Below are 26655 nucleotides of genomic sequence, written 5' to 3'. Positions count from 1 at the left end.
CTTCCAAGCCCTGATGCCCAATTCTCTGCACACAGTGGGGACTTTCTTCCCTGCTCAGCTAAAAAGGAAAATGTCAGGCATATCCATGAAACGAGGTCTCCTGCAGCCAACAAAAATGAGAGTTTAACAACAAGGACCTACGGCAGAGCACAGGGAACTCTGGTCAATGTTAAGTGGCAGCCGGGGTGGGAGGGGAGTCTGGGGAGAATGGATACACGTATATGTACGGCTGAGTCCCTTTTGTTGTCCACCTGAAGCTAACACAACATTGTTAATTGGCTATACCCCAATACAAAATTAAAAGTTAAAAAAAAAAATGAGGTTTTAAAGAATTCTGAGATGACAAAATGCTTATAATGTGATTAACAGAAAGGGGAAAAAACTGTACATTTCAATCTAAATACATATATATGTAACGCACTCAGGATCAAATGGTTACCTATAGACTGTGGGATTAAGAGTGGTTTAAATTTTCTTTTCTCTGCTTCTTGACTTTTCTAGTTTTCTATTCATAAAAAAAATTAACTTTTTTAGAAAGCCAGTTGTACTTCATAATGAAAATAAAAGCCAGGCCTCAGGAACAATCTAGGAGTGCTAGGCTGGGAGGAACTCGAGCTGTAAGTGAGGTGGACCAATCTCTAAGAAGAACAGCAAAGACACCCTTCTTCAACGTGATTTCTGAGTCAAGGAAGCCAGGAGAGAATCAGCATCTCGGAGGACTGGTCTGGCAGATGGGAGCGAGGGCAAAGGCCGCCCTGGGACCCCGGACCTGTGAGGACCTGCAGCCGGATCTGGGTGAGAGTCGCCAGCGAGGTCTGGTAGAGGACGCAGGTCCTGCAGACCTTCTGCGCCTCCGCGGAGTCCACGCGCTTGCCCCCGATGGGCCTCAGGATGTTGCGGACTGACGCGGACTTCTGAAACGCTCGCTTCAGGAGAGCTGCCGGCGAGAGGGGAGGGGACATGTGAGTAGGAGCTCAGCCATCTGCCCAACTCCTCCCCAGAAAAGGGAAGGGCATTTCAGCAGAGCTCCAAACTTCCAGCCGGAGCCAGACAGGGAGGCTCTCCTGTGATTCGAATCCTCTCTTTGGGGTAAATCAGAAAAGCAGTGACAACAGGTTTTCAGGGAGAACGCAGAGACCTCTTCAGAATAGGAGGAGACTCTTCAGAACAAGCAGAACATATCGATTCAGTCTGTGGATTCCTTTACTATAACCACTTAACTTTAGAACCCACAAAGGTAAAACTGAGGACTCTACTGGGGGAAGGGGGGAGAAGTGTGGAGCCTGGCTGATTCCCAACGTGCTGTGCTTTCAGAGGCAAGTAGCAGCATCAGCTTCAAGTATGCATATTCAGTTCGGGGTTGCACTCGTTTACACCTTCCCATTTATATCCTGCTGAAGTTACAAGCCCACGCTCACTGCTGGCTACAACATGGAGCTCTGCAATATGCTGGGTGGCAGGAGAAAAGCCACACTGAACCTCACAATCTGCCAGAGGCAGGTAAGTCCTCCAGATTATGTGCCAGAAGCACTGCCTTCGTTTTATCGGCATGGGCTATGAGAAACCTTTCCATGGAACCTGCTTCCATGGATCCTGCAAGGGTGACGCTGAGGTGGCAGCCTGCCCAGTGACCACTGTCCCTATATTAGGAATTCCACAGGGGAGGTTATCTTTTATGACTAGGAACTCAGAAAATCTCTACCTCCCTTAAGAAATCAGTCCTCCTCCTTCTTTCTACTAATGAGAAGTAAGAAAAGGTCCATAAATTCCTTCTCATTTCTGGCTATTAGAAATTCAAAGCCAAAAAAAGAAACCTCCAGCCGAACGGAAGCTCAGAGACGAGTGCAGCTGCCCTCGTGGACCATCTACGGATGTTCTGGACACTCGACCTTGATTTTGTTCACAGTGATAGTCCCTAGCCCTTGTTTTCTCTCCCTAAGGATTTTCTGTCACTGTTCTGCTAGACTTAAGCCATCTCAAACCTTCAAGAGAGCGGGCAGAGGTCATGTGACAGAGGGGACAGGCACCCAGGGCCACTGAGGAGCTGGACATTGGGGCAGGCGGAGCCACTCACTCTTCACGGGCAGCACGTTCTGCGGTGAGGCTGGCGGCGCGTGGGCTGGCTCCTGGTTCTCCAGCAGCTTCTTGCTCAGGATGTCGCTGAAGAAGACCCGGATGAGAGGCACCCCCCACAGGAACTGCAGCTGCTTGGTGATCAAGGGCATGGACTCGTTGAGGCTGGGCGAGAGCAGGAGCACGGGCGTGTCAGCCCACCTGACGGAAGGCCACCTGGAGGGGTGGCTGAGCACTGCCCCTCGGCACGGCAGATAGGGCCCTAAGAGAGGTGTGGGGTCCCCAAACGGCTGCCGAGGCCCAGGTGCAGAGGCACCGAGCTCCTCCTCGGCTCATGCTCCACCCAGGCTTCCTTTGCTGGGGCAGCCCCGCGGCTCTCCCCAGGCCCCACGCGTCCCAGTTGCCTCCCAGCCACGCTCGACCTGTTCGCGCTTCATCTTGATTCCATCCTGTTCACCACCCCGTCGACGAAAGCTGCCTAATGCCTAGTGCGCCGTCGTCTTCATAGCTGGCCCACTGATCTCGACGAGAGGCGGGGGCAGTGGTGGGAGGGAGGCAGGAGGAGGAGGAGACGAGACAGGCATGGCTCTGCCTCCAGGACTCACCCGTAGTCCACGGACTGGGAGAACCAGCCGAGGACGGGGTGCCAGTGGGTCAGGTTGGACTTCTTCTGCGACACGTACTTCTGACAGTAGCAGAGCATCTGGGTGAGCAGACTCACGAAGCCGTCTGTCTCCTCCTCTAACACCCTGGGGCTGAGGGAGCCCAGGTGCAGGAGGTTGCCTGCAAAGAGAGAAGGCGGAGTGCGATGGGCCAGGGCCGACACGCTTCCTCGCCTCCCGGCCCCGCTCCCTGCCCCGGACCCAGGCACCCATGTCCAGGGGCAGGAATAAAGTCCTCGGAGAGGGTCCTGTGGCGCTGGGACTGCAGCACAGGCCGAGGCTCAGAAACAGGCCGACCTGGCCTCCAGTCCAGGCTCTGCTGCAGGCGAGCTGGCCGACCCTCAAACCACCTCTGGAGTCTGCTTCCTCCTCTGCAACATTGTAACAAGGGTCCCCTATCTTGATGTGAGGGTTATTTGAATTAACAGGCAAAAGGCCAGATTTTTAAGTGAGTATAACACTTCATTATACTAGTATTCTAAAATCAAGGGTCAACACAAGGAATGATCTTCTGAAGAAAATCTGAAAGTCCTGGAAAACCACTGTTATTCTGTGTTCACTGAAGTTACTTCATGTCTTACTCTTACCATCGACTCCTTTAAAATGTAGCCCCAAGAACCTTTTCATATTTCCTCTAACCTTTCTTCCCCCCTCTAATTTCTAATTCCTCTATTTCCTCTAATTAGGCAAACAGAATTCTGCACCTCTGCTGTTTTAAACCCTCCTGTCCACAAACCCTTTCCTCATCTAAATGAAAATGTCATAAAGTGAACGCTACAGACTCCATTCCGGTCTAAGCCCCACCCGTCTGTGCTCTCTGCTCTCCTGAGCTGAGAATTCTCCAAGAACTCACACGTTTCCATTTTTCTCTTGGCTGCCAGGAAGCAAAAGGGCTGAAATGTAACATTCACTTACAGTCACTCAGCTAGTCTGCCAGGCTGATATATTCTCCATGTGACTTTCAATTTTATGTGTCTACTCTAACTATTTACCTTTTACTGTAAGCACTTCCAGCTTGTACTAAAAACAGCTCGTGGCCTCCAGAATGGTGGAAAGCAAAACACCTGGGCTTTTCCCAATGCCCAGGACACCATCAAATTTCAACCATGGGTACTCACCCATGAGACAAAGCGTATGGCATCCTTCCAAGCTTTCACACACGTCACGGCATCGATCTTCGTCTCTTAAAAATGCGATGAATTTACGGAGCATGTCATGAGATTCTAAAACAGTGAGGCGCTGCGAACAATCGCAGACTGTTAAAGCGGAGGCTGACAGGAGGAGTTTCCCACCACAGCATGAACCCCATCACCTGCAGACCACCCCCTGGCTGCCAAACATGTTCTCCATCACCAGGGAGAAAACAAAGATGAGACCCCTTTTCTTTGGGCTTCCAGCATGAGTATGTCTACGGTGGCTACTGATTTTGGAGAAACATCAAGAGAAGAGGCTAAAATTTCTATTCTAAGGACAAAGGCAAAAATGGGATTGGGGGAGTGCAGAGCCCACTGACCTCGGGGGTCACGGTGCTGAGATGAGTCACAAGGGCGGGCACGGACACGATGTGGATGAGGAACGGCCGGATCAGATTGTCTGAAAACTGTGCAGCAAGCACGGGGCTAGACACAGACAGATCACCTCACTCAGGAGGACTATACTGTGAACCTGGAACAAAAGAACAATCCCACCAACACCCCCAAATCCCTTGAAGGTATGCTTCACAGGACTTCAAGGAAGACTGGACGCAAAACGGGCCCATCCTCTGGGGGAAGGGTTGAATCAGTGATGGCTTATCATGTAGCTATGAAAAATCAATTCACTGAGGTTTTACTGACATGAGAGAATCCTCAGGCTTTAATTGACTTAAAAAAAGCAGGGTAAGGAACTATATACATGGGAGAGCAGGCGGGAGTAGTGACAGGAAGGGAAGCAGAGAGGGGCTCCTGGGCTGCCAGCGCTGTGACGCTGACATGGGTGTGTTTGCTGCGTGCTAAGTCACCAACAGGGTTTCCCAGGTGGCTCAGGGGTAAAGAACTCGTCTGCCATCACAGGAGAGGTCAGTTCGATCCCTGGGTCAGGAAGATTCCCTGGAGAAGGAAATGGCAACCTACTCCAGTTATTCCTGCCTGGGAAATCCCACGGACAGAGGAGCCTGGCGGGTTACAATCTGTGAGGTCACAAAGAGTCGGATACGACTTAGTGACTGAGTGTGCACACAATTTTAATGAGAATAAATAAAAGTATTGATTCCATGCAAAGATGGCAATTTTGGATACAGTGGTTTAAATAAACTATGTCACTAATCTCCCCTTTATTTGGACTTTTTACATAGAGTTCTCATCAGATAGAGTAGCCTTGTCCAACCGAACCTCCTCTGATGATGGAAATGTTCCTTAGCTATGCTGTCAACATGGGTTTCACGAGTCACCTGTGGTCTCTGAGCCACATGAAATGTGGCTAATGAAATCAAGGAACTGAATTCTTAATTGCATTTAATTTTAATAAGTTTCCATTTGAAACAGTCCCATGTGGCTAGTTAAGTGGTAAACACAGTCTAGACCAGGTTGGCAAACTGCTGCCCACAGGTCAAAATCTGCCCACTGCTGATTTTTGTACTAGAGTTTCCTGGGAACATGCAGCCATCCCCGTCTGGCTGCCTGGCTACAGTGGCAGAACAGCTGTGGCAGAAGATCTGGAAACACTCGCTAGCTGGCCTTCTTCAGAAGGAGTTTGCAGGAGAAGGGGCCTTCAAAAGCACACCAGCCCCTCAGCTGCAGCCCCCTACTTACCGCATTGCTAGGGAAAAGGCGGCTGTTAAAGTGCCTTTGGACAGACAAGGCCGGGGTCTTGCCAGGCCACGGGTTAGCAGGATCTGAAAAAAACATCGTAACTGGTCAGGGGGTGATGCCAACTTTATATTCACGTGTACGTAGAAAAGGTACAACAAGTGCTTCAGATTAAAAAAAAAACAAACTGTATTAGGATGTTTCTAAAAAAATGAAAGAAAAGTAATGGGTATGGAGGTCCAATTTGTCCACTCTACTTTAAGTATTACTCTTTTTTAAGAATAATAGCTAAAAAAAAAAAAAATTCACAGCTGAGAAGAAGAATACCAGATTTAAGATCTCAATTATTTTAGCAGTTCGGAGTTAGGGTGTGAAGCAGAAGCTGCCACTGAGAGGAGCTGTGGAGAATCCACCCTGGGCCGCCATGGCGCTTCGCAGGGCTACCGTGAGGAGAAAAGGAAGCCCAACTAGATGAGAGCCCACCGCAGCCCCAGGTGGAAGGATGGACTCAATCCACGTCACTTCTCAAGCTGCAGAATTCCAAAGTACTTTTAAACACTGATGAGACAGATTTCTGACAATTCCCTGGATGCGCGAACTGGCCTGATAACATGCAGGGTGGACCGAAGGCTGCTGGAGGACATGGAATGAGAAAGACAGTTCCAGACGCTGACTAAGAAGGAGCCTGACAGGGTGCGTCCTGAGGCCTCCTGCCTGAGCTTAAGCTTCAAGTGACTGGACTGTCCTTAAAACTAAAAGGTAAACACAAGAAAGGGATCCCAGCTATTGTCCTCTTTTTACACAAACCATGAAGGTGGGTAGGGCAGAGAGGGCGCTGGGCCGTAAGCCCTTTCTGCAGAAAGTGCTGCTCTGAGGAGGGCGGCAGATGTGCCGAAACCAGAGCTAAAACCCAAGGTCAGGTACTGGAGAATGAAACCACACATCAGAGCAAGAAGAGACAGACCTGCAGAGCAGGGTAGAACCCACGCTGGTTGAGATGGCCCATTATGTTTGCACAAATGTGGTTCATGGCTGGTCGAAGACTCTCACCTAAACGAAGGAAAAAAGGCTGAGAAAGAAAAAAAAAAAAAAACCTCTGACCGTCATGTGAACTGTTTATGTGCCCAGGCCCCGGGCTGTAAGGAAACCAGAGCTCCTCTGGCTTGCGTTCCTGCTCCCCTTGGGCCTGGTATCAGAAGAGATGCGGTATTTCCAGGGTTCTCTCTCTCCTGCAAGGCCTGGTTCAAGGGTCACCTCTTAAGAGACGGGTCCTATCCATTCCGAGAAGCATCGTCCTCTGCCTCCAAGCTCCTGCAGCACCTTTCTACGTCCCTCCGACAGCCTGGCACTTTGTACCCACTGCAGCGACCTCTGCTTCCAATGGGACACAAGGTCCCTGGCAGGGCCCAGAACATGAGTTTTAAATGCCTGCTCCCCCATCCCTCCCCACCCAGAGTCCAGGATCAGGCCCCAAAGAATCCCTCCCTCCTGGCCTGCAGCCTGGGCACACGCAGTTTCCTCTGCTTCACAGTTCTGTCCGTCCTCTGCGCACCCTACCTCTCCCCCCAGCTCTCAGCTCAGACACGCTTCGTCAGGAAAGCCTGAGCCCCACACAAGGCAGGGCGTCTTACCCCACTGCACCTCGCTCCTCCTGGGCTCCTCCTTCCAAGTGCCACCTGCCACACTGGCGTCGTGACCTGTACATACTCACATACGTCACTCACACAGTCACACATATTCATATAAAAAATATACACACACACGTTGTCGTTCAGTCACTAAGTCACGTCTGACTCTTATGACCTTGTGGACTGTAGTCCACAGGGCTCCTCTGTCCTTGGGATTCTCCAGGAGTGGGCTGCCACTCTCTTCTCCGACCCAGGGATCAAGCTGACGTCTCCTGCACTGGCAGGCGGATCCTTTGCCTCTGAGCCACCCGGGAAGCCCCGTACTCTCTCCAACATCTGTCTCCTCTTGGCCCCCACACTCAAGTCTGGTGAGGAGGGGCGGGCGCACAGAGTTCAGCCCTACAGCCCCTGGAGGACAGTGACTTTCCCGCATCTCTGGTGCCTCCTCGGCACCTCACACAGAGTAGGCTATGCTGAATGGATGAACGACACGAACGTATGAGACATGAGGCTGAGTTCAGGATTCAGGGACGAAGGCAGTTTTATGGGCGAAATACAATTATTTTATGAGCTTTTAGTTTTCTTAGGCTGCGCTGTGCAGAACGCAGGATCTTAGTTCTCCCCTGAGAACCCACGCCCCCTGCAGTGGAAGCATGGAGTCTCAGCCACTGGACCGCCAGGGAAGTCCCTAAGAATTATTTGCTGCCGAACATCCTCCCTGTGAAGTGAGGAGGCTTAAGTGAATATGACTGCCTGGAGGCTGCGGTGCTCTGGGTGCTGTATCAAGTGAGCTCAGAGGGACTGTGCCTTCTTTCAATACTGAGCGTGTTCTAGACACCCTGGGGCAGCCGGATGGGACACGCCAAGGGCATCTCCAGGCGTGTGGTTCCAGGCCCTTCCCTGAGGCTCATGGCAGCAAAAACACTTCTTGAAAACGTCCCCCAGACTCTCTATGAAAATGTGACTTGGGGAAGACTTTGAAGTGAGTCTCACCGACCTTTTCCCCGGAGAATTTTCCACGTTGAAGTGTCCGTGAAGGTGACAAGCATCGTGAGGTAAAGGGTGATGAGTTTGGAGTCTTGTAAAATTTCCGGCTAGAAACAACGGAGTGAGATTGAGACATGCGCCCTCCAGCCCAGGGCAGCAAAGCAATCCATTTACAACTTTTCTGACTGCAGACGGATTCTAAGCTTTTATTCTTTATCTCTTGAGGAGTCACCGCTTCAGGAGTTAAATGATGGGGATTTTGGCACAAGAGGGCTTGACCACAGATCCTGAAAGACTCTTGAGACTGGTGAATTGAGAATTCTTAGAAAACAAGATGACCAGCGCGGGCTTGCTTATATGTACACATTTAGTATTTAACACATGTATGCATGTATACTGCAGCCACAGAGAAGAAATGAATTGAACAGAACAAGGACAGTGAGCTCAGACTTCTGGCTTTACCACTTACTAGCTGTGTGATCTTGGGCACGTTTCTTAACCTCTCTGTACTTCCTCCCCTGTTGACTAGAGACAGTAACGCTGCTTCTTTCATTGGGTTGTTATGAGACATAAATGGATTAATGTATATAAAGCACCAAGAACAGTGCCTGGCACACAGATTACACAAGGTAATACTGGCTATTCCTAAATGATGACTATAATTTATGGTTTCTCCTGGGTCAAGGCCGAGAGAGCCATTCTCGAGCGCCTTGAGAGAGATGTCTGGGAATGGATCACCGGGGGCTCTGGCAACATTTGCTCCATAACTCAGTCACCAGCGGAATCCGTGCCAAGCCTCTGCCTCTGAAACGTCTAGCCTCCACATAGGCGAAGCGGAAATGGCCGCTGTTGGCACACACACACACCCTGCCCACCTTCCTAAAGCACATGGGAGGGCACTGGGCCAGGTGGGGGTGAGGGTGGCACCCCATCTGTCTTGCCACCGTGCCCAGTGCAGGGTTGAGGCCAGGATCCCACTGGACCTTTACGAGTCCTTCCAGATCTCTGATCCCTTTTCCCTTCGGTCAGGACACAGTAAGGACGTAAGGCCCAGAACTGCTGGCCACCGTGATTACAGCAGGAGAGGCCGAGGGGATTCCCAAAGGGAGCACAGAGGAGATAAGTTAAGAGATGGCAACCCCACCAGCCCCTGGCTCCAGTCATCTCCAGCTGCCTGTTACAGAAAGACTCTACAGCGAAATGTCCTCTTCCTTCCTTAGCTTGTGTGTATTACCGGCTGCACTCATGTTGGGTGTCTGCACTTGTCACAAGGGGCCTGATTCATATAATAATGTCAACTCTAAAGTATCCACTACATCAAAGGGCAGAAGGGAAAACAACAGACTCCTGGCATCAAGACTGTGGTGAGACCAAGTCAATATTCAAAACATTGGGCATGAAAAAGGCGCTCAGGCTGATAACGGCATCCAGCTCACTCTCTCGGGGACAGGGCTCCAGTAATTCATCACTAGACTCCAGCTGGGAGATCATACTGGTAGTAACATCTATGAGCGAGCCACGAGGACTCTGAAAGCACATCCTACAGCCCGAATGTGGGAAGGACAGGTTTACAGTCTTGTTTTTATTTTTTACCTTGAGCTGCTCAAGAAACTCACAGCAATACCACAGGATGTCTTTGATCTGTTTAATCCATAGGAGAGTGAGATCCTTGGAAAGAGCCAGGGACACGTACCACACCTGCAAGCATGAAGAAAAGAGGAATGTAACGGGCAGTTACACGGATCAAACGACATACATTCCAGACACTGGAATGGGATCAAACAGCCAGGTCTAGAGTCAGATGAGGCAGGGGATGAATGGATAAATAAGAAGCAGGATTTCTCTTGGGCTTCCCTGGTGGCTCAACAGTAAAGAATCCACCTGCCAGTACAGGAGACACGGGTTCAATTGCTGGGTTGGAAGATGCCCTGGAGAAGGCAACGGCAACGCACTCCAGTATTCTTGCCTGGGAAATCCCATGGGCGGAAGAGCCTGGTGGACTACAGTCCATAGGGTCGCAAAAGAGTCAGACACGACTGAGGGACTAAACAACAGGACTCATTTTAACACTAAACTCAAAGGTAAAACACCCTGGTAAAGGGATTTACCATCCTGAGTAAGAGGCAAGGGCTGAACACAGCTTCTTGGATAATGCAGAGACTGAGGAAATCAGCTGCACCTTGTTAATATTTCTGATCCATTACTTATTTGCGTGTGGATGTGAACATATGCCCTGGAGGAGGGCATGGCAACCCACTCCAGTACTCTTGCCTGGAGAATCCCATGGACAGAGGAGCCTGGAGGGCTACAGTCCATGGGATCGCGGTCCAACGCGACCGAAGCAGCTCAGCACACGCGCACACCCACGTGAACATAAGCAGACTCATACACAACAGTCAGAACACTCAAGGGAACTTTCAGAGCCAAGCAGGCTGGCTTGCGGGGTCGTGGGAGACTTTCTGGCACCCCCCCACCAACCCCACTCACCTTGGGTTCGTTCTCAGCTTCCATGCTGCTCAGGACGCAGCGACACAACTTCTCAAATCTCTGCAGAGAGGCACAATGGGGGTTATCCATTCCCGATGAACAGACATCAGGCGGCCTCACGCTTCCCTGGTGTGGCATGCCAAATGACTCACGTGGGGACCCTATTTAATTCCAACTGGCAGATGTGGAGACCGAGGATATCAGAAAGACTGAGGAAAGGCTCTCCAACAGGTGGCCTGCAGGCAGGAGGAGCCCTGGGTGTGTTCTAGAGTGGGGGTCCTTTTGGAAAACAAGATCAGCCTGGCAAACTGGGCCTGGAGCCCCGCAGACCAGCAGCTGTCTCTCCTCAACTGTGCTCAGCCATTTGCCGTTTTGTAAGCACCATGCATACGGACTTTTGCCTCACAAGCTGTCATATCATCACTTGTATCTCGAAACGAAAAAGCAAGAGTGGAAACTGGAGCCCAGGTCACGCTCTGGCTCTGCCAAGACTGGGTCCACCCGTAGAAGCGGTGTGGCCCCGGCGGCCCCTGGCCACACTAAGTTGCGGTCTCCGCCTCTGTTCACTGGGGAGCCCTTCCCTCCGTGCTGACTGTCCTCACCTGCGTGACTGGGCTCAGTGCCAGCGTCCTCCTCTCCCCCCTGCTGGGTTATGGAGCCCATTTTGTTTCTTTCGGGAACCCCAGTGCCCAGAAGAGGGTCTGGTGCAACGAGACGCTTAGCTGCAATGGATGCCCGACCCCGGGAACACAGAGGCACTCCCCAATGGTATCCTTACAACGGTCACAGATAACTAGCTCCTTCCTTGGAATCCTACTTCCCAGGCTGATGGTTCTGACTCCAAAGGTACAACTAGCATGGTTTGTTTGCTTTGCAGGATTTTAAAAGAAATTTCAAATTAGCTGCCAACCAGGCTTCCCTGGTGGCTCAGACCGTAAAGAATCCATCTGCCAAGGAAGGAGACTTGGGTTCGATTCCTGGGGTCAGGAAAAGCCCCTGGAGAAGGGAATAGCAACCCACTCCAGTATTCTTGCGTGGGAAACCCCATAGGCAGAGGAGCTTTGTGGGCTATAGTCCATGGGGTCGCAAAGAGTTGGACATGACTGAGTGAGTTTCACTTTTTTTCAAATTAGAAAACTGAGTAGCAAAGATCTCCAGCATCTCTTTAAAAAATACCAGAGTATCAGTCCCCCAATGGCTGGAGCCGAGGGATGGCTGCTCCTTTGCTTGCTCATGGCACAGCCCACCTCTCCCTCCGATGCCCTCACCACCGTCTGTCAGTTACCATGAATTATGACCCGTACTGTGCTGTAACTCATGAACAGCTTCTCTCACTCATCTGCTGATCTGTCTGGCTTCTATAGGCATCTGAGGACAACTGCTTACAGGAGTTACCATGAAACCAATCGTGATGAGGGCCTTCCCTGGCCATCCTGTGGTTGAGACTCTGTGCTTTCACTGCAGGGGGCACAGGTTTGATCCCTGGTCAGGGAACTAAGATCCCACATGCCACACGGCCAAATAAATAAATGGTAAAAAATAAACAAACAAGCAAAAAAAATCCCCCTAATTTCTTTATTGAAAAAAAAAAATCATAATGATTCTCAGCAGTGGGTATAATCCCTACAAAACAGCTTCCAAGAAAACAAAAGGGGCAGGACGTGGGGGTAACAGAACCTGACTCACGGAGCTGCTGTAACGACTACACGAGGTAATATTTATCAAATACTTATAAAAGGATCTGACACAGAGTAAGCATGACGTGTGTTGCTGTTATTATTTTACCTCGTTATCCTCTTTAATTCTGAACAAGAACAGCAGTTTCCTGGCAATCTTAAAAATACAAAGTGCGCTTCTTCTACTGGACCCAGAGTCTTCTGCTTTAAAAAACTCATCAATCTCTCTCCTAGGGAGGGAAGGGTAAAAAAAAAAAAAAAAAGATTTTTTTAGTTAGGAGCTCACAGCAGCTAGAAGGCTGTTCAAGAACTCTAAGAAAATACTAGCTGGGTTTTTTTCCCCCCTATTTATTGGGAATAAAAGTAAACGTGCTGGGCCTTCCCTGGTGGTCCAGTGGTTAGGAATCTGCCTGCCAACACAGGGGATGTGGGTTCAGTCGCTGGTGTGAGGCGATCCCACGCGCCCCAGAGCAACTAAGCTACTGAAGCCTGTATGCCCACAGCCCATCCTCTGCAACAGGAGAAACCACCACAAGCAGCAGCCCTCTCATCACAACTCGAGAGCAGCTCCCGGTTGTCGCAACTGGAGAAAAGCTGGCATGCAGCAACAAAGACCCGGCACAGCCAAAATAAATATACCTTTTTAAGTTGCAGAAAACATTAAAAAAAAAAACACGTGCTGAGGATTCCTGCCCCCCACCTGATTTCTCTTTGCAGTCGACGCCGAGAGAGAAAGCTCCGTACGTGGGCCTGAATCTCCACGGCCGCCCGTTCTCGTTCCTTCTGCACCAGCCTTTCCTCTCGAGCCTGACGGGCTCTGTCGATAAACCAGGCTCTCGAGGTCTGAGAAATGGTGAACATGTTTGCAAACTTGCACAAACCCTGCAAGGAAAACAGCCAGTGGCTGATGTCAGTCATGATACGAAAAACACTCACGGAGAGGGGCTTAGGAGCAAAGGGCAGAAAGCCCTGGCACCCTCCCCAAGGGCTAATGGCTCTCCTGGCATGAGTCCCAACTTCCTATCAGCTCCTTTCATGCAACTCTCCAGACCAGCGACGCTTTCTCCCATACTAAATAATTACATTTTCTTAAGAGAAAGAACACAGCGCCTGGCATAGGGTTCAGGCTCAGTAATCGTTTAATGAATAAACATAGCATGAATCGATTCCATCTATAAAGCTCTAATTCAAACCAGGCATCCTCTAAGTCAAAGGTCCCTGGATATTTCACTGAACAGTCAGTTTTTATTTTGCCGAGTAAAGACTGGAGGGCAAAACATTAAACATAATTATTTACTATTACCATTATTTTATTCATTCATTCACTCAGCAAATATTTACTGATACCTACTTTGTGTCCAGCACAAAAGAAGCCTTTCATTTTTTTTAAGGGCCAATTAAACATAAAGAAAGAAAAAGGTACGTGATTCCAGAATGTGAGACAATCCATTACATTGAATGTGTTTGGTTCTAAGGACAACTTATTCTGTTGTCCTTACTATTCCCATTTGGCCAAGGGCTGATGAACACATTAGAGCAGAGATGCCCCCATCCACAGACAGAGGCTCTCAATTAGCCATTATAGTGTCATCTAAATCACCAGTGACTGTCTTTTCCCAAAGGGGTGGTTGTGGCTATCAGCCTAGAGCACACAGCACTGGTCCATGGAGCCTCTCACACTGAGATAATGTCTTTAGATGCTTGAAAACTTTGTCCTTTTATGCAAAATAATCAGCTTGGCGGACACAGGCACTGAAATGAACTATTCAGAAATTCAGACTTCTGGAAAACCATCTCTTTACCAGGTTACCCCACTCAAAGCAGTGCCCACGTGAAAACATCCAGGATAAAAAGGGTCACGTGAGGCTCCTCCCATGTCCACACATCGAGGCACCTGTTTGACCCCTGTTCAACGCTGATCCACAGCTGGTAAACAAAGCTTTGCCAACATGCTGGTCTCTCATCAGTAATTCTCAAGACAAACATGGAGACAGACCCTCCTAGAGTGTGTGGGGGGGGCGGTGGTGGAGGAGGGAGCAGTAGAGGGAGCCTCTAACCAATATTAAGACAAGAGGTTGCGTGCAGACTGTGACTAAGTACCTATAATTCGATCCTGAAACTTTCACCTGATCCCAGGAGGGAGTGTGAGAAGACAGGCAATAGAGTCTTCTCACCTGAGGACCTGCTGGTGACGCAGAAATGTCAGGTAATCATTAGTGATCTTACACAGGACTCACGGCTGAGGGCGGCTTCTCACTTCAGAGGAGCTTGTCTTTTCTGGCAAAAGAAAAAAAATCCAGATTTCGGATTGAGTTTTATAGGCAGGGCTTCGTCTTATCTTCTTCACTGAAAAAAAAGTAATAAAAACAGGGCCTCTGGTTTAAATAAAAACAAACAAACAAAAACCCACCCGTGTCCTCTTTAATTAATTAATATCAGATCTAAATGGCACACATATCTACCCAGTCCTCAGTTTAAAGGAAGCAGGTTGAGAATAAGCCCAAAGAAGTTGCTGAATTAGAGCTGTAGGCTATATGATGGCAACCAAGAAAGAATAACACAGGGAATGGAATGTTTAAAAGCCATTGCAAATTATGTTTGGCATTTTTAGCAAACTGGAACAATGTTTATGCTTAAGAAATGAAAAAGGGGCTGGCTTTGAACCAATACTGTCATTGAGTTTGGGCTCACACTGCTTGTCACACAACAGTCCAATAAGTCAAGAGACCACTGCTGGGGCAGGGAACAGTGACTTTATTTGAGAAGACAGCAAACCGAGAAGATGGTGGACTCATGTCCCAAAGAACCATCTTGCCTGAATTAGAATTCAAGCTTCTTTTATACTAAAAAGGGAGGGAATAAAGTCAAACATTTCTTGGTTCCCGTCAGCCTCCAGACGGGATGTGTTCAGGTCTTCCTCCCTGCAGTCATTCATGGGTGGGCCTGGTCAGGATATTTCCTGTGAGCTAAACAAAGGTATTTTAGCTTAAGGCTCATTAGCTGAGAGGCAGAGTTCCCAAAGATGGGCCACTGAGTATAATTTAGGCTTATATGCAACATCCCTTTAGGGATTAACTTGCAAAAGAATACAAAAGGTTCTTCCCTATGACCCCAATTACATCACGAAAAAGTCCTGTGCACAGGTAGATACAAAACTGGGGAAAAAACCGGAATTCTTGTTTTAACCAGTGAATATAACAAAAAAGAAGCAAGCTCACAGATATAAAGAACAAGTGGCTGTCCAGTGGGGCCAGGGAAGGAGAAAAGGGTAGTGCAGGGTAAGGCACTAAGAGGTACAAACTAGAAGATATGAAATAAGCTACAGGAGCTTTCCTGGTGGTCTGGTGGTTAGGAATCAGCCTCGCAATGCAGGGGACAGGGGTTCGATCCCTGGTCTGGGAAGATCCCACATGCCAAGGGACAACTAAGCCCATGTTCCATAACTACTGAGCCTGCATTCTAGAACCTGAGCTCCTCAACAAGAGAACCCATGGCAATGAGAACCCTGCACACCACTAGAGAGTAGCCGTCACTCGCCACAGCTAGAGAAAGCCCACATGCAGCAACAAAGACCCAGTGCAACAACAGAAAACAAAACAAGCCGCAAGGATATTTTGTACAACGTGGGGGAATGTGGCCAATGTTTTACAACTGCAAATGGAAGACAACCTTTAAAAACTGAGTCACCGTATATTGCACCCCTGTAACTTACATGTATTATACATCAACTATATTTCAATTACAGAAGAATGGTTGCTTTGAGGTAGTGGGACTGTGGGACATTTTGCTTCCCTAACTGGTCTGTTTTCTTGAATTCTCCACAGAAGGCATGTGGTCGGGCGACATGGCATTGTGAGAGGCACGCAGAGCTGGAGCAATCCGTAGCTGTGCTGTGTACTGCGGAGATACAGCTCTGAGCCGTCCTGTCCTGTCTGTTAATCAGCTTAGAGGCTGATCATAAGGACTGAATGAGATGATGACATCAAGCACCTGTCGAAGTGGCTGACAGGGCACACAGTCAATAAGCCTGACAGATTATTTTTATACACACAAAGATCTGCCTTTTAAAAACTCTTTACTAAAGTCCCTTATCTGTACAGGCACTCCGGGTCTGCGGGTAGGAAAGAATGGTCACCTGTTAAAAGAGTTTTTTCTATCACCAGTCCTGTCACCTGGGCTATGAAGCCTTGGGCTTGGGCCCTGTTTAGACTGGGGGACAGCTTCAAGCCTCTCAGAGCTGCAAACAAACCTGCCCAAGCCATGAGCACAATGGTATCCTCTTTCCTTAACATGGAGACAGCCTCTCTTGGGGGGCAAGGGAAAGATAGGGAGGGAGAAGAAGAGAGAGCTTTTCCCCGACAGAAGAACGGGAGGTTACATGCAAACTGTGACTAAGCACCTATAAGGCTATCTCAAAACATCACTTCTCCCAGGGGCTCTTTCTTGCGCTCACCAACCCCTTAGCAATGCTATATGCTGGTTTCTGTTTACACCACGTAACGGCTTATATTTTGCAGTTTTTCGAATCCTTTCTTCTTCACTTCTTCTAGCTGCATAATGTCGATTACAGTTCATCAATCAAATAAAAACACATCAGAAGTATTTGTGAGGTACTTACTCTGCTAAATGCCCTGGAGGATGAAAGGAAAGGCTGTGTATAGCAGAGAAAGCCCTGGGTCAAAGCCGCCTTTGGTTTTTTTCAGTTCTGATTCTTTCTCATTTGGCCAAGTCCCTTATCCTCTGTACGCTCTCAATTTCCTTTTCTGTAAACTGACATTTGGGATTTTCCTGGAGCTCAGATGGTAAAGAATCTGCCTGCAACACAGGAGACCCGGATTCGATCCCTGGGTCAGAAAGATCCCCTGAGAAGGAAATGGCTATCCATTCCAGTATTCTTGCCTGGAGAATTCCATGGACAGAGTCGTCTGGTGGGTTACAGTCTATGGGGTCACAAAGAGTCGGACACCACTGAGCAACTGACACACACACACGTAGCCCAGGTTAGACCATTAGTAGGGACAGAGCCAAGATTTTAATAGTTAGGACCCTACTTCTACAGTTCCATAAGAGATTCAGTCTTTTCTGGATGAGGTCAACTTCATGGAGAACTATGAAAGAGCCTGACAGACCAGAATGTCATCTAAAGGTGAAGCACCATAAATACCACCTGCTGTCTGAGCCCCAAAGAATTCTCCACTCATGGTGGGAACAGCTGGGCAGCCAGGTTGAATGACCATCACCATTGGTTAAGCATGGACCATGGGTCAAAGACTGTACAGATATTTAATCACCTCTGACTTTTCAACAGCTCTATCAGGTCTCAATAGCCTAATTTTCTTAAGAGTAAGCAACAGGACTTAGATTAATGATAACAGCTATCATTTATTGAAGGCTGCAGCCTATACAGGTGCATGCTACCACCTTCCCACAGAGAAAACGATATTCAGAGAGGGACATGACTTGTCAGAGTTCACAAGGCTCCTGATTTTGAACTCATCTCTAACTCCAAAACAATTACTTATTTTAAGTGAAACAGAGAAGACCCAGGGACGCCCCCATTCACAGAAGGCAAAGTTGAGAATGCAAGACTGCCCGTGGGGCCAACATAGAGTCAGATTACTACCAGGTTTTTCTTTACTGTTATCAATAACTGCAGCTGTTTTTATTGAGAGCCATCAGGCATCGTACTAAAACTTGAGTTACACGAGCTCCTCCATTTGACAGGAGCTAGTTACTCCATTTTACAGAGTTGGAAACTGAGGCACAGAGAAGGGAAGGAATTCACTCAAGGTTATAGGGAATCGGTTGGAACTCCGGTTCGGATGACTTCTGAGGCCCGGCGTCTGTCCTCGGCATCAACAACCACAATAACAAATTTTTTTCATCCAGCACTAGTCTGTTTATAATGGCCTATTGCCTCTTTTTATCTCGGTAGCTCCGGAAATAAAAAGGCCACGGAAAAACGTCCCCTGGAGCCCAAAAGCCAGCCCCCAGCACCTGCAACCCCGACCAGGCGAAGCAGGGACCCGGCCCTAGGGCTAACTCCCTCCCAGACCCCGATCCCACCACCCGGACAACCCACAACCCTGTTCCCACTCGCTACCCACAGGCCGTAGACCTTTATCCGCTAGAGGCCCCGGCGCTCGGGATCGGGGCCGCAGTTACCGCCGCTTCAACCCGATACCCCCGAGCTCTGCCAGTCCCGGGGCAGCGGCCGAGGTCCGACCGCCATCTTGCCCCGGTGTTCACTCTGAGAGTTCCGTCGGAAAACAACCACCAGTTCCGTAAACGACAGTTCCGAAGAGCTTCTTCGTCCGGATGGGAAAACTTCCCTGCATTTTGTTGTCATTTATGGGAGCTGGAAAAGCGGAGCATTCAGGAGAGGGATAAACGCCTGACACAGCCGAGAAGAGACGCAACCCATTCTAGCTAGGGAGCTTGGAAGAAAAGCGGTCACTATCTATTATTAGTATGACGGACCCTTTAGGAAGGTGTCCTCTGCGGGGCGGAAGTGAGGTGCAGACAGCGGAAGTCCCCGCCCCGGCCCCGCCTCCGCCCGCGGCTCACGCGAGCTGGGTGTTTCCTGTCTCTTTCAGTCCGGGTTTGGAGACTCCGGCTTCCTCCGGCTTTTCATGGTAAGGAGGGCGTTGCCCGCCGACTAGGGGCTGCAGAGCGGCTTGAGAGAGCCGGTCAGAGGCAGAATAGAGAGGGCAGGGACCGAGAGGAAGGGGTGCGACGAGGGACTGTCGCGATAGGGGAGAGGAGGTTGGGAGGTTGGATGGGGGGCGAGGTTGGGGGTGGGGGAAGGGCTCTGGGCGGAGAATTGTGCCTCTGTTGTGGGATGGGGGCTTGTCCCTGGCTCTTGGGGACGCGGGAAAGGGTATTTGGGCTTGGGGAGTAGATATGTGCTTGAGTAAGTTGTGGGGGTTGAGTGGTAGTGGTGAGCCGGACCACCAGTGCTGGTTAGAAATGAGAATTGGTGATTGCGAAGAGAACAAAGAGATGTCATTGAAAATGGACTTTGGGGGTGGAGAATGAGGAAAATAGGAAGGATTGTGAAAGTGGATGTGTAGGCGACGAGAGAGCGAAGTGAGATTGCTTGGAGCGGGGCGTTTGGGGTTTTTGGAAGTTGTGCTAAAGTCGCTGGGTTTCGGGGAAGTGGGCGAGGTGCGTCTGAGTACTCGGGCCAGTGGCGTGGAGAAAAGAAATGAGAAGGAGCCTGTGGGCGGGCGTGTATTAGATGCTGGGAACTCCGCGGAGGGATGCCAGGGGCCTGAGATCAGGGTACTTTGGCCACGCAGTTCAGCACCTTAACTGGTGCCCGGGTACCTATCTAGTCAACTTCCGTCGAGACTGGGGCGGCCACACCTAAGGAGCTCGGGATGTCTCACCGTCTTATCGCCTATCTGTGGGAATGTTTCTCTGTGCTTGGAATCCTTCAGGGCTTTGCTGTTTGGCTTTGTCCCTGAGTGGGAATGACCAAAGTTCAGCCCAGACCCTTTTTTTTACTTGTTTGTCCGGAGTCTCTTCCCTGAAAAGTGCAGTCTTAGGGAACACCAGTCCCAAGGCCAATATGGAAGAAGAAATGACTCTCTACCTGTATTTGACTTTGAACTACTCCATTTCTGTGCCAAGTAAGTTCCACCCTAAGGGAAAGGCAGCATTGAAGCAGTGGTTCTCAAACTGTGGTCCCCAGACCCGCAGCATCACCTGGGAACTTGTTAGAAATGGCCAGGTTTTCAAACCCTACCAGACTACTGAGTTAATCTGGGGGTAAGGCCCAGCAAGCCCTGCAAATGATTAAAGTCATGATTTCTTGATTTGGGCTGTTAGGAGAAGTGCATTGAAAGTGGGAGTCAGAGGACCCTAATAGTTCTGATACTTTCATTTTCCCTTTGAAAATGGGATAAATGATGACATTTTTCTCACTAGACTGTTGAAAGAAATAGGACAATGGTCTGGACAACACTGGAAGAGCAAGTAATTTGACAAAACACTTGGAAGTAGCAGTGGCTATCCTGTAGGTTTTCGATACCAAATAATGCTACAGTTTTGTGACTGGTTGAATTTAGTTGATTTGAAATGGAACAGACTTTTTGAATTGCAGAAGTGCCCAGAGTTGGGAAGTTTTATAATTAGCCTCAAGGCGATGAACCCTTAGATCTAGTTAAAGAACACCTGAGCTTTGTGGCTGCACATTAGAATCACCTGAAGAGCTTTTTAAACACTAGTTTCTGAGTTTCCACACCTTTCCACAATTTGATTAATTGTTTTGGGCTGAAGCCAACTCAGCACATCTAAGAGCACCCAGGTACTTCCAGTACTGCCCAGGCTAGGACCCTCTGGTCTTAAGGATAGCTTGGGGAGCAGAAGAGAAAGGACACACTCTCTCTCTCTCTCTCTTTTTTTTTTTTTTTTTTTAACATTTATTCCTTGAGGATTATTCTGAAGATTTTGGCTTTAACTTCATGTTATGAGTAAGGAAACTGAGAGACTTCCCTGGTGATCCATTGGCTAAGACTCCGTGCTCCCAATGCATGAGGCCTGGGTTTGATCCCTGGTCTCAGGAACTAGATCCCATATGCAGCAACTAGAGATCCTGTATGCCACAATGAAGGTAGAAGATCCTACGTATCACAGCTAAGACCCGTCTCAGCCAAATAAATCAATAAATACCCTAATCAGATCCTCCCAGGTGGAACACATAGATTAAAAAAAAAAGTTAGGAAACAGACTTGGTGTGTCTAAACGTCACACAGAACTGCAGTCCAGGTTTGCTAAACTCTTGTTCAAACCTTCCACACACACGTCTCCTCCAACACATGACAAGGAAGACAGTTCTGCGGAGAGGTATAGAGAACACTTTAGAGGTTGAGGGATTCAGTATCTTTTTCCTATTGTACTTACTTGCCTGGATCTCTTTTCAAGTCAAGGGCTTTCCCTTACGGCTGATTTTTATTTTTTTTAAGCTAGTGTACAGTTACTTCCTCTCTGTGTGTGGCCTGAAGCTGTGAAGCAGAGGCCTGCTTTTGTTTCTGATTTGGCTTGTTTTTATGTGTGGTCCAGAATTCATAGGGCCCATGGAGCCAGAGGAGGGGCAGCTTCTGCAAGACCAGGAAGTTAAATGTAGCCTGTTTGACCCAGGGGTGACACAGATCTTTTAGAACTGCGGGTGCAATCTTGGCTGCACACTAGAATCACCCAGGGAGTTGGAATTTTAAATTTCTATTTCCCGGCCACACCCCCAGACAGGTCGAGCCCAGGCATCAGTTTTTTTTTTTTTTGGTAAGTGCAGAGCCACCATTGAGAGTGCTCAGAGGTGGGGAAAAGAAAGCTACTTACTGATATAATTAGAGTAAACTTTTGATTGAATAAAATTGGTAACCAGTATGTCGAGTATTGATTACCTGTGTTTCTTGTAGCCGGTTTTGCTCTCTCCCACCTCACCTCCCCAGCCTCATTGATAATGATCTCCAGCCTTTGAAACTAAGCAGGGTCCCAGCAAGGATGGCCGGGGAGTCCTCCGAAGAGAGGTTTGGCTGTGAGAGCCTCCTTGTCTACAGCTTAGTGTCCCCGCTCCGTGTGACTCGGGCTTAGGGACAGACAACAGCCAGAACCGTGTTTCCCGAGGTCCTCTCCTAGTATTGAAGTGGGCTCCAAAAAGGTGTGAGGCTTGCTTTGTCCATTTGGAATTCTCAAGCTAGACCAAGATATTTTCCACCTTCATCTTCTTAGTAATTCAGTCAGATGTCAGTAGAGCTGGAAATGGTTTCCGAAGAGAAGAGAATCTGAGACTGGGAGCACATCCTCAGGTGATCATGGTTTGGGTGCTTCCTGTTGCTCTGAGCCAGGGGCCGGGCCCAGCACCCTCTGGGGCTTCTGTCACCCTGGGAGGGAGACTTGGCTGCTGTCCCGCTTGCTAGACCAGACTAGGTTCCACACAGGCTTCCTTGATGGCTCAGCAGGTAAAGAATCTGCCTGCAATGCAGGAGACCCAAGAGATGCAGGTGCGATCCCTGGGTCAGAAAGAGCCCCTGGAGGAGGAAATGACAACCCACTCCAGTATTCTTGCCTGAAAATTCCCACGGATATGGAAGCCTGGCGGGGTACAGCCTGAGGGTGGAGAAGAGTCGGGCAGGACCGAGTGGCTAAGCACAGACTCGCATGGCTCCTTCAGGCTCCCACAGCTGGTCAGTTGCAGGGCCAGGGGCTTAAACTCAGGTCTGATTTGCAAACCCAAGCTCTCAGCCATGGCTTCCTGTCTTTATTTTGGAGCTTTTCTGAAGATGACTGAGGTGAGGTCCCCTTTCTCAATTTCCGTGTCCTAGCTCTGTATGTACCAAGTGTGACCATTGATAAAATTGTGGGCTTGAGGCCAGGCAGGACTTGCCCACGTTCTTCTCTCGCTTTGTCATCAGGCCGCCTCTGTCATCATGCACTTCAGGAAGTGACTGAATGTGGGCTCAAGGTATCCAAATTCACAGAAGGGAAATAATGATAGCTATCTTTCAGCACTGTTTAGATTTTATTTGTTTAAATATTTATTTGGCTACTCCAGGCCTTAATTGCAGCATGCAGGATCTAGTTCCCTGACTAGGGATTGAACCTGGGCCCCCTGTATTGGGAGCACGAAGTCTCAGCCACTGGGCCACCAGGGAAGTCCCTGGTTGAATTTTAAATGGTTGTTTGTGATGATACACAGTAGAACAGTGGCATCTTCGGGAAAGGGGCTCTCTGTCTTGAGTAGGGGCTACATATATGGGCTTCCCTCGTGACTCAAACAGTGAAGAATCTTAACTGCAGTGAGGGAGACCGGGCTTCCATCCCTGGGTTGGGAAGATGCCCTGGAGAAGGGAATGCCCACCCACTCCAGTATTCTTGCCTGGGAAATCACATAAAGAGAGGAGCCTGGTGGGCTGTAGTCCTTGGGGTTGCAAAGAGTCAGACCTGACTGAGCAGCTAACATACACATAGATGCATCCATTGATCAAAACTCATCCAACTCTGCACTTAAAATACACTTTATTGGGACTTCCCTGATGGTCCAGTGGTTAAGAACCTGCTTCGCAGTGTAGGGAACACAGGTTTGATCCCTGGTCCAGGAAGAGCCCACATGCCTGAAGGCAACTGAGGCCGTGCCGCAACTACCAAGCCCTCCGGCTCTGAAGCCTCCATGCCACAACTCGAGAGCCTGTGCGCCTCAGCGAAGACCCCACACGACCAAAATAGACATAGAAAACATTTATCATATGTACATTGTCTTTAAAAAGGTATTGGAAAGCAAAACAAGTACAGTACACAAAGTTATCCGTTACGACTTTTATTTACCTGTTTCATGTTAGGTACCTTACAAAATGCTACATCATCTCCTGAAAACATGTTCATTTTTGTGTAAATTTTGATCTGACAAGGGTGCTTAAAAAAATATTTCCATTTTGGGGCAGATTTCCTTAGTGAACTCCTATCCCATCCAAAACCCCCCGAAAACCATAAATACAAGCTTTTTTCCTCTAATATTTGTATTTTATTGAAGTGTAGTTGACTTACAATGTTTCAGGCACACAGAAGCGTGATTGAGTTATACTTGGACGCATATATTATTTTTGCGATCATTTTCCTGTATAGGTTATAAGATGTTGACCATAGTTGCCTGTGCTACACAGTAAACCTTTCTTGCTTGTTGCGTATCTTTTTTTTTTTTAATGAGAAATTTAACGTTCTATTCAGGCTACGTCAAACAAGTGGAATCAAAATGTCATAAATTTTTTAGTTAGGCAAAAATTCATGTTTTCTAAAATACACATTATGCATATTATTTTTATGTATGTATACAAGAGCTTTACTACTCTTGATAAAGGCTTGAGAAAGAACATCAAAAAAAGAGAGATGGAGGAATTGGAAAACAAACTAAGTTAAATGGGAGCGCTGAATATGAAATAGAAAAAGTGAAACAAACTAGATAAAAGTAAAAGATCCTTATATAGTCCAGTTTTTAAACATGGCTGCTCATTAGAAACATATTGAGCTCTGGCAGGAAAAAAACATAGCAATATCTGGCCTTTAGTATTTTTCAAAAAATTCCAAGATAATTCTGATATGCATCTGGATTTTTAAAAGTGCAGGTTTTTCTATTAAATGATAATTTTGGTGATGTAAAACTCTTATTCTTTTTCTGTTGACCAATCATGAAACAGTGCTATTAAGTGAGTAATAGTTACATAATCACAATAATGAAAAATACTTACGGTTTTCACAGTCAGTAGCCAGACAAAAAAAATAAAAGGTCATTACAGTTGCAGGCCACAGGGGGATGTGTTTAACCTAACAATATAAAATAATTACATACAGTTTGAAGGATCAAGCAGAGTGATGTGATAAGTGGAAGTGCATATATTCACATATTTTCATCTCCTCAGCCAGTCTGTGTCTTTTGGTTGGTGTATTTAATCCATTTACATATAAGGTAATTATCAATATGTGTGATCCTATTACTGTTTCCTTAATTGTTTTGGGTTTATTTTCTGTAGATAGGTATTTCCCTTCTCTTGTTTCCTGCCTAGAGAAGTTCCTTTAGCATTTGTTGTAAAGATGGTTTCAGTTCAGTTGAGTTCAGTTGCTCAGTCATGTCCGACTCTTTGCGACCCCATGAATCGCAGCACGCCAGGCCTCCCTGTTCATCACCATCTCCCGGAGTTCACTCAGACTCACGTCCATCCAGTCTGTGATGCCATCTAGCCATCTCATCCTCGGTCGTCCCCTTCTCCTCCTGCCCCCAATCTCTCCCAGCATCAGAGTCTTTTCCAGTGAGTCAACTCTTCGCATGAGGTGGCCAAAGTACTGGAGCTTCAGCTTTAGCATCATTTTTTCCAAAGAAATCCCAGGGTTGATCTCCTTCAGAATGGACTGGTTGGATCTCCTTGCCGTCCAAGGGACTCTCAAGAGTCTTCTCCAACACCACAGTTCAAAAACATCAATTCTTCGGCGCTCAGCCGCCTTCACAGTCCAACTCTCACATCACCCCATACATGACCACAGGAAAAACCATAGCCTTGACTAGACAGACCTTAGTCGGCAAAGTAATGTCTCTGCTTTTGAATATGCTATCTAGGTTGGTCATAACTTTTCTTCCAAGGAGTAAGTGTCTTTTAATTTCATGGCTGCAGTCACCATCTACAGTGATTTTGGAGCCCCCAAAAATAAAGTCTGACACTGTTTCTACTGTTTCCCCATCTATTTCCCATGAAGTGATGGGACCAGATGCCATGATCTTCGTTCTCTGAATGTTGAGCTTTAAGCCAACTTTTTTGCTCTCCTCTTTCACTTTCATCAAGAGGCTTTTGAGTTCCTCTTCACTTTCTGCCATAAGGGTGGTGTCATCTGCATATCTGAGGTTATTGATATTTCTCCCGGCGATCCTGACTCCAGCTTGTGTTTCTTCCAGTCCAGCATTTCTCATGATGTACTCTGCATGTAAGTTAAATAAGCAGGGTGACAATATACAGCCTTGACGTACTCCTTTTCCTATTTGGAACCAGTCTGTTGTTCCATGTCCAGTTCTAACTGTTGCTTCCTGACCTGCATACAGATTTCTCAAGAGGCAGGTTAGGTGGTCTGGTATTCCCATCTCTTTCAGAATTTTCCACAGTTTATTGTGATCCACACAGTCAAAGGCTTTGGCATAGTCAATAAAGCAGAAATAGATGTTTTTCTGGAACTCTCTTGCTTTTTCCATGATCCAGCGGATGTTGGCAATTTGATCTCTGGTTCCTCTGCCTTTTCTAAAACCAGCTTGAACATCAGGGAGCTCACGGTTCACGTATTGCTGAAGTCTGACTTGGAGAATGTTGAGCATTACTTTGCTAGCATGTGAGATGAGTGCAATTGTGCGGTAGTTTGAGCATTTTTTGGCATTGCCTTTCTTTGGGATTGGAATGAAAACTGACCTTTTCCAGTCGTGTGGCCACTGCTAAGTTTTCCAAATTTGCTGGCATATTGAGTGCAGCACTTTCACAGCATCATCTTTCAGAATTTGAAACAGCTCAACTGGAATTCCATCACCTCCACTAGCTTTGTTCGTAGGAAAGTCTTGCTGGGTGGAGTATTCATGGTAGTAGGTTCTTCCTTTTCAGCACTTTAAGTATATCATGCCATTCTCTTCTGGTTTGTAGAGTTTCTGTTGAAAAGTCAGCTGATAGCCTGAAGGGAGTTCCCTCCTATGTTATTTGTAGTTTTTATCTTGTTGCTTTTAGTATTTTATCTGTGTCTTTAATTTTTGTCAGTTTGATTACTATGTGTCTCTGTGTGTTCCTCCTTGGTTTATTCTTCCAAGGATTCTCTATAGTTCCTGAACTTGGTT

General features: G+C 47.9%; 2 protein-coding genes across 7 annotated transcripts in view; one reads left to right on the top strand and one right to left on the bottom strand.

The window, feature by feature from the left end:
* Positions 1 to 18565, bottom strand: part of UBE3B (ubiquitin protein ligase E3B) — a 45492-nt gene extending 26927 nt beyond the window's left edge. The window contains exons 1-14 of one of the 5 annotated variants that reach the window (XM_018061098.1): positions 18403 to 18565; positions 14474 to 14576; positions 13000 to 13181; positions 12409 to 12529; positions 10624 to 10683; positions 9730 to 9834; positions 8147 to 8243; positions 6486 to 6571; positions 5525 to 5607; positions 4249 to 4354; positions 3854 to 3974; positions 2679 to 2856; positions 2075 to 2238; positions 770 to 937 (exon numbers count right to left, since the gene is read on the bottom strand). In XM_018061098.1, the coding sequence (XP_017916587.1) occupies positions 770 to 937; positions 2075 to 2238; positions 2679 to 2856; positions 3854 to 3974; positions 4249 to 4354; positions 5525 to 5607; positions 6486 to 6571; positions 8147 to 8243; positions 9730 to 9834; positions 10624 to 10683; positions 12409 to 12529; positions 13000 to 13160 (1450 nt within the window). In that variant the 5' untranslated portion in view covers positions 13161 to 13181; positions 14474 to 14576; positions 18403 to 18565. Of the gene's footprint in view, positions 1 to 769; positions 938 to 2074; positions 2239 to 2678; positions 2857 to 3853; positions 3975 to 4248; positions 4355 to 5524; positions 5608 to 6485; positions 6572 to 8146; positions 8244 to 9729; positions 9835 to 10623; positions 10684 to 12408; positions 12530 to 12999; positions 13182 to 14473; positions 14646 to 16917; positions 17112 to 18402 lie in introns of those variants that run through there. The other 4 variants (XM_018061099.1, XM_013970741.2, XM_018061097.1 and 1 more) reach the window with 4 other exon arrangements.
* Positions 18856 to 26655, top strand: part of KCTD10 (potassium channel tetramerization domain containing 10) — a 34949-nt gene continuing 27149 nt past the window's right edge. For both annotated transcript variants that reach the window (XM_018061096.1, XM_018061095.1), the window contains exon 1: positions 18856 to 18934. In XM_018061096.1, the coding sequence (XP_017916585.1) occupies positions 18932 to 18934 (3 nt within the window). In that variant the 5' untranslated portion in view covers positions 18856 to 18931. The remainder of the gene's footprint in view (positions 18935 to 26655) is intronic.

Source organism: Capra hircus, chromosome 17, assembly GCF_001704415.2.
Source record: "Capra hircus breed San Clemente chromosome 17, ASM170441v1, whole genome shotgun sequence".
Taxonomy (NCBI): domain Eukaryota; kingdom Metazoa; phylum Chordata; class Mammalia; order Artiodactyla; family Bovidae; genus Capra; species Capra hircus.
Note: the sequence above shows the minus strand (reverse complement) of the source record. Positions and strands in the feature narration are given on the sequence as shown.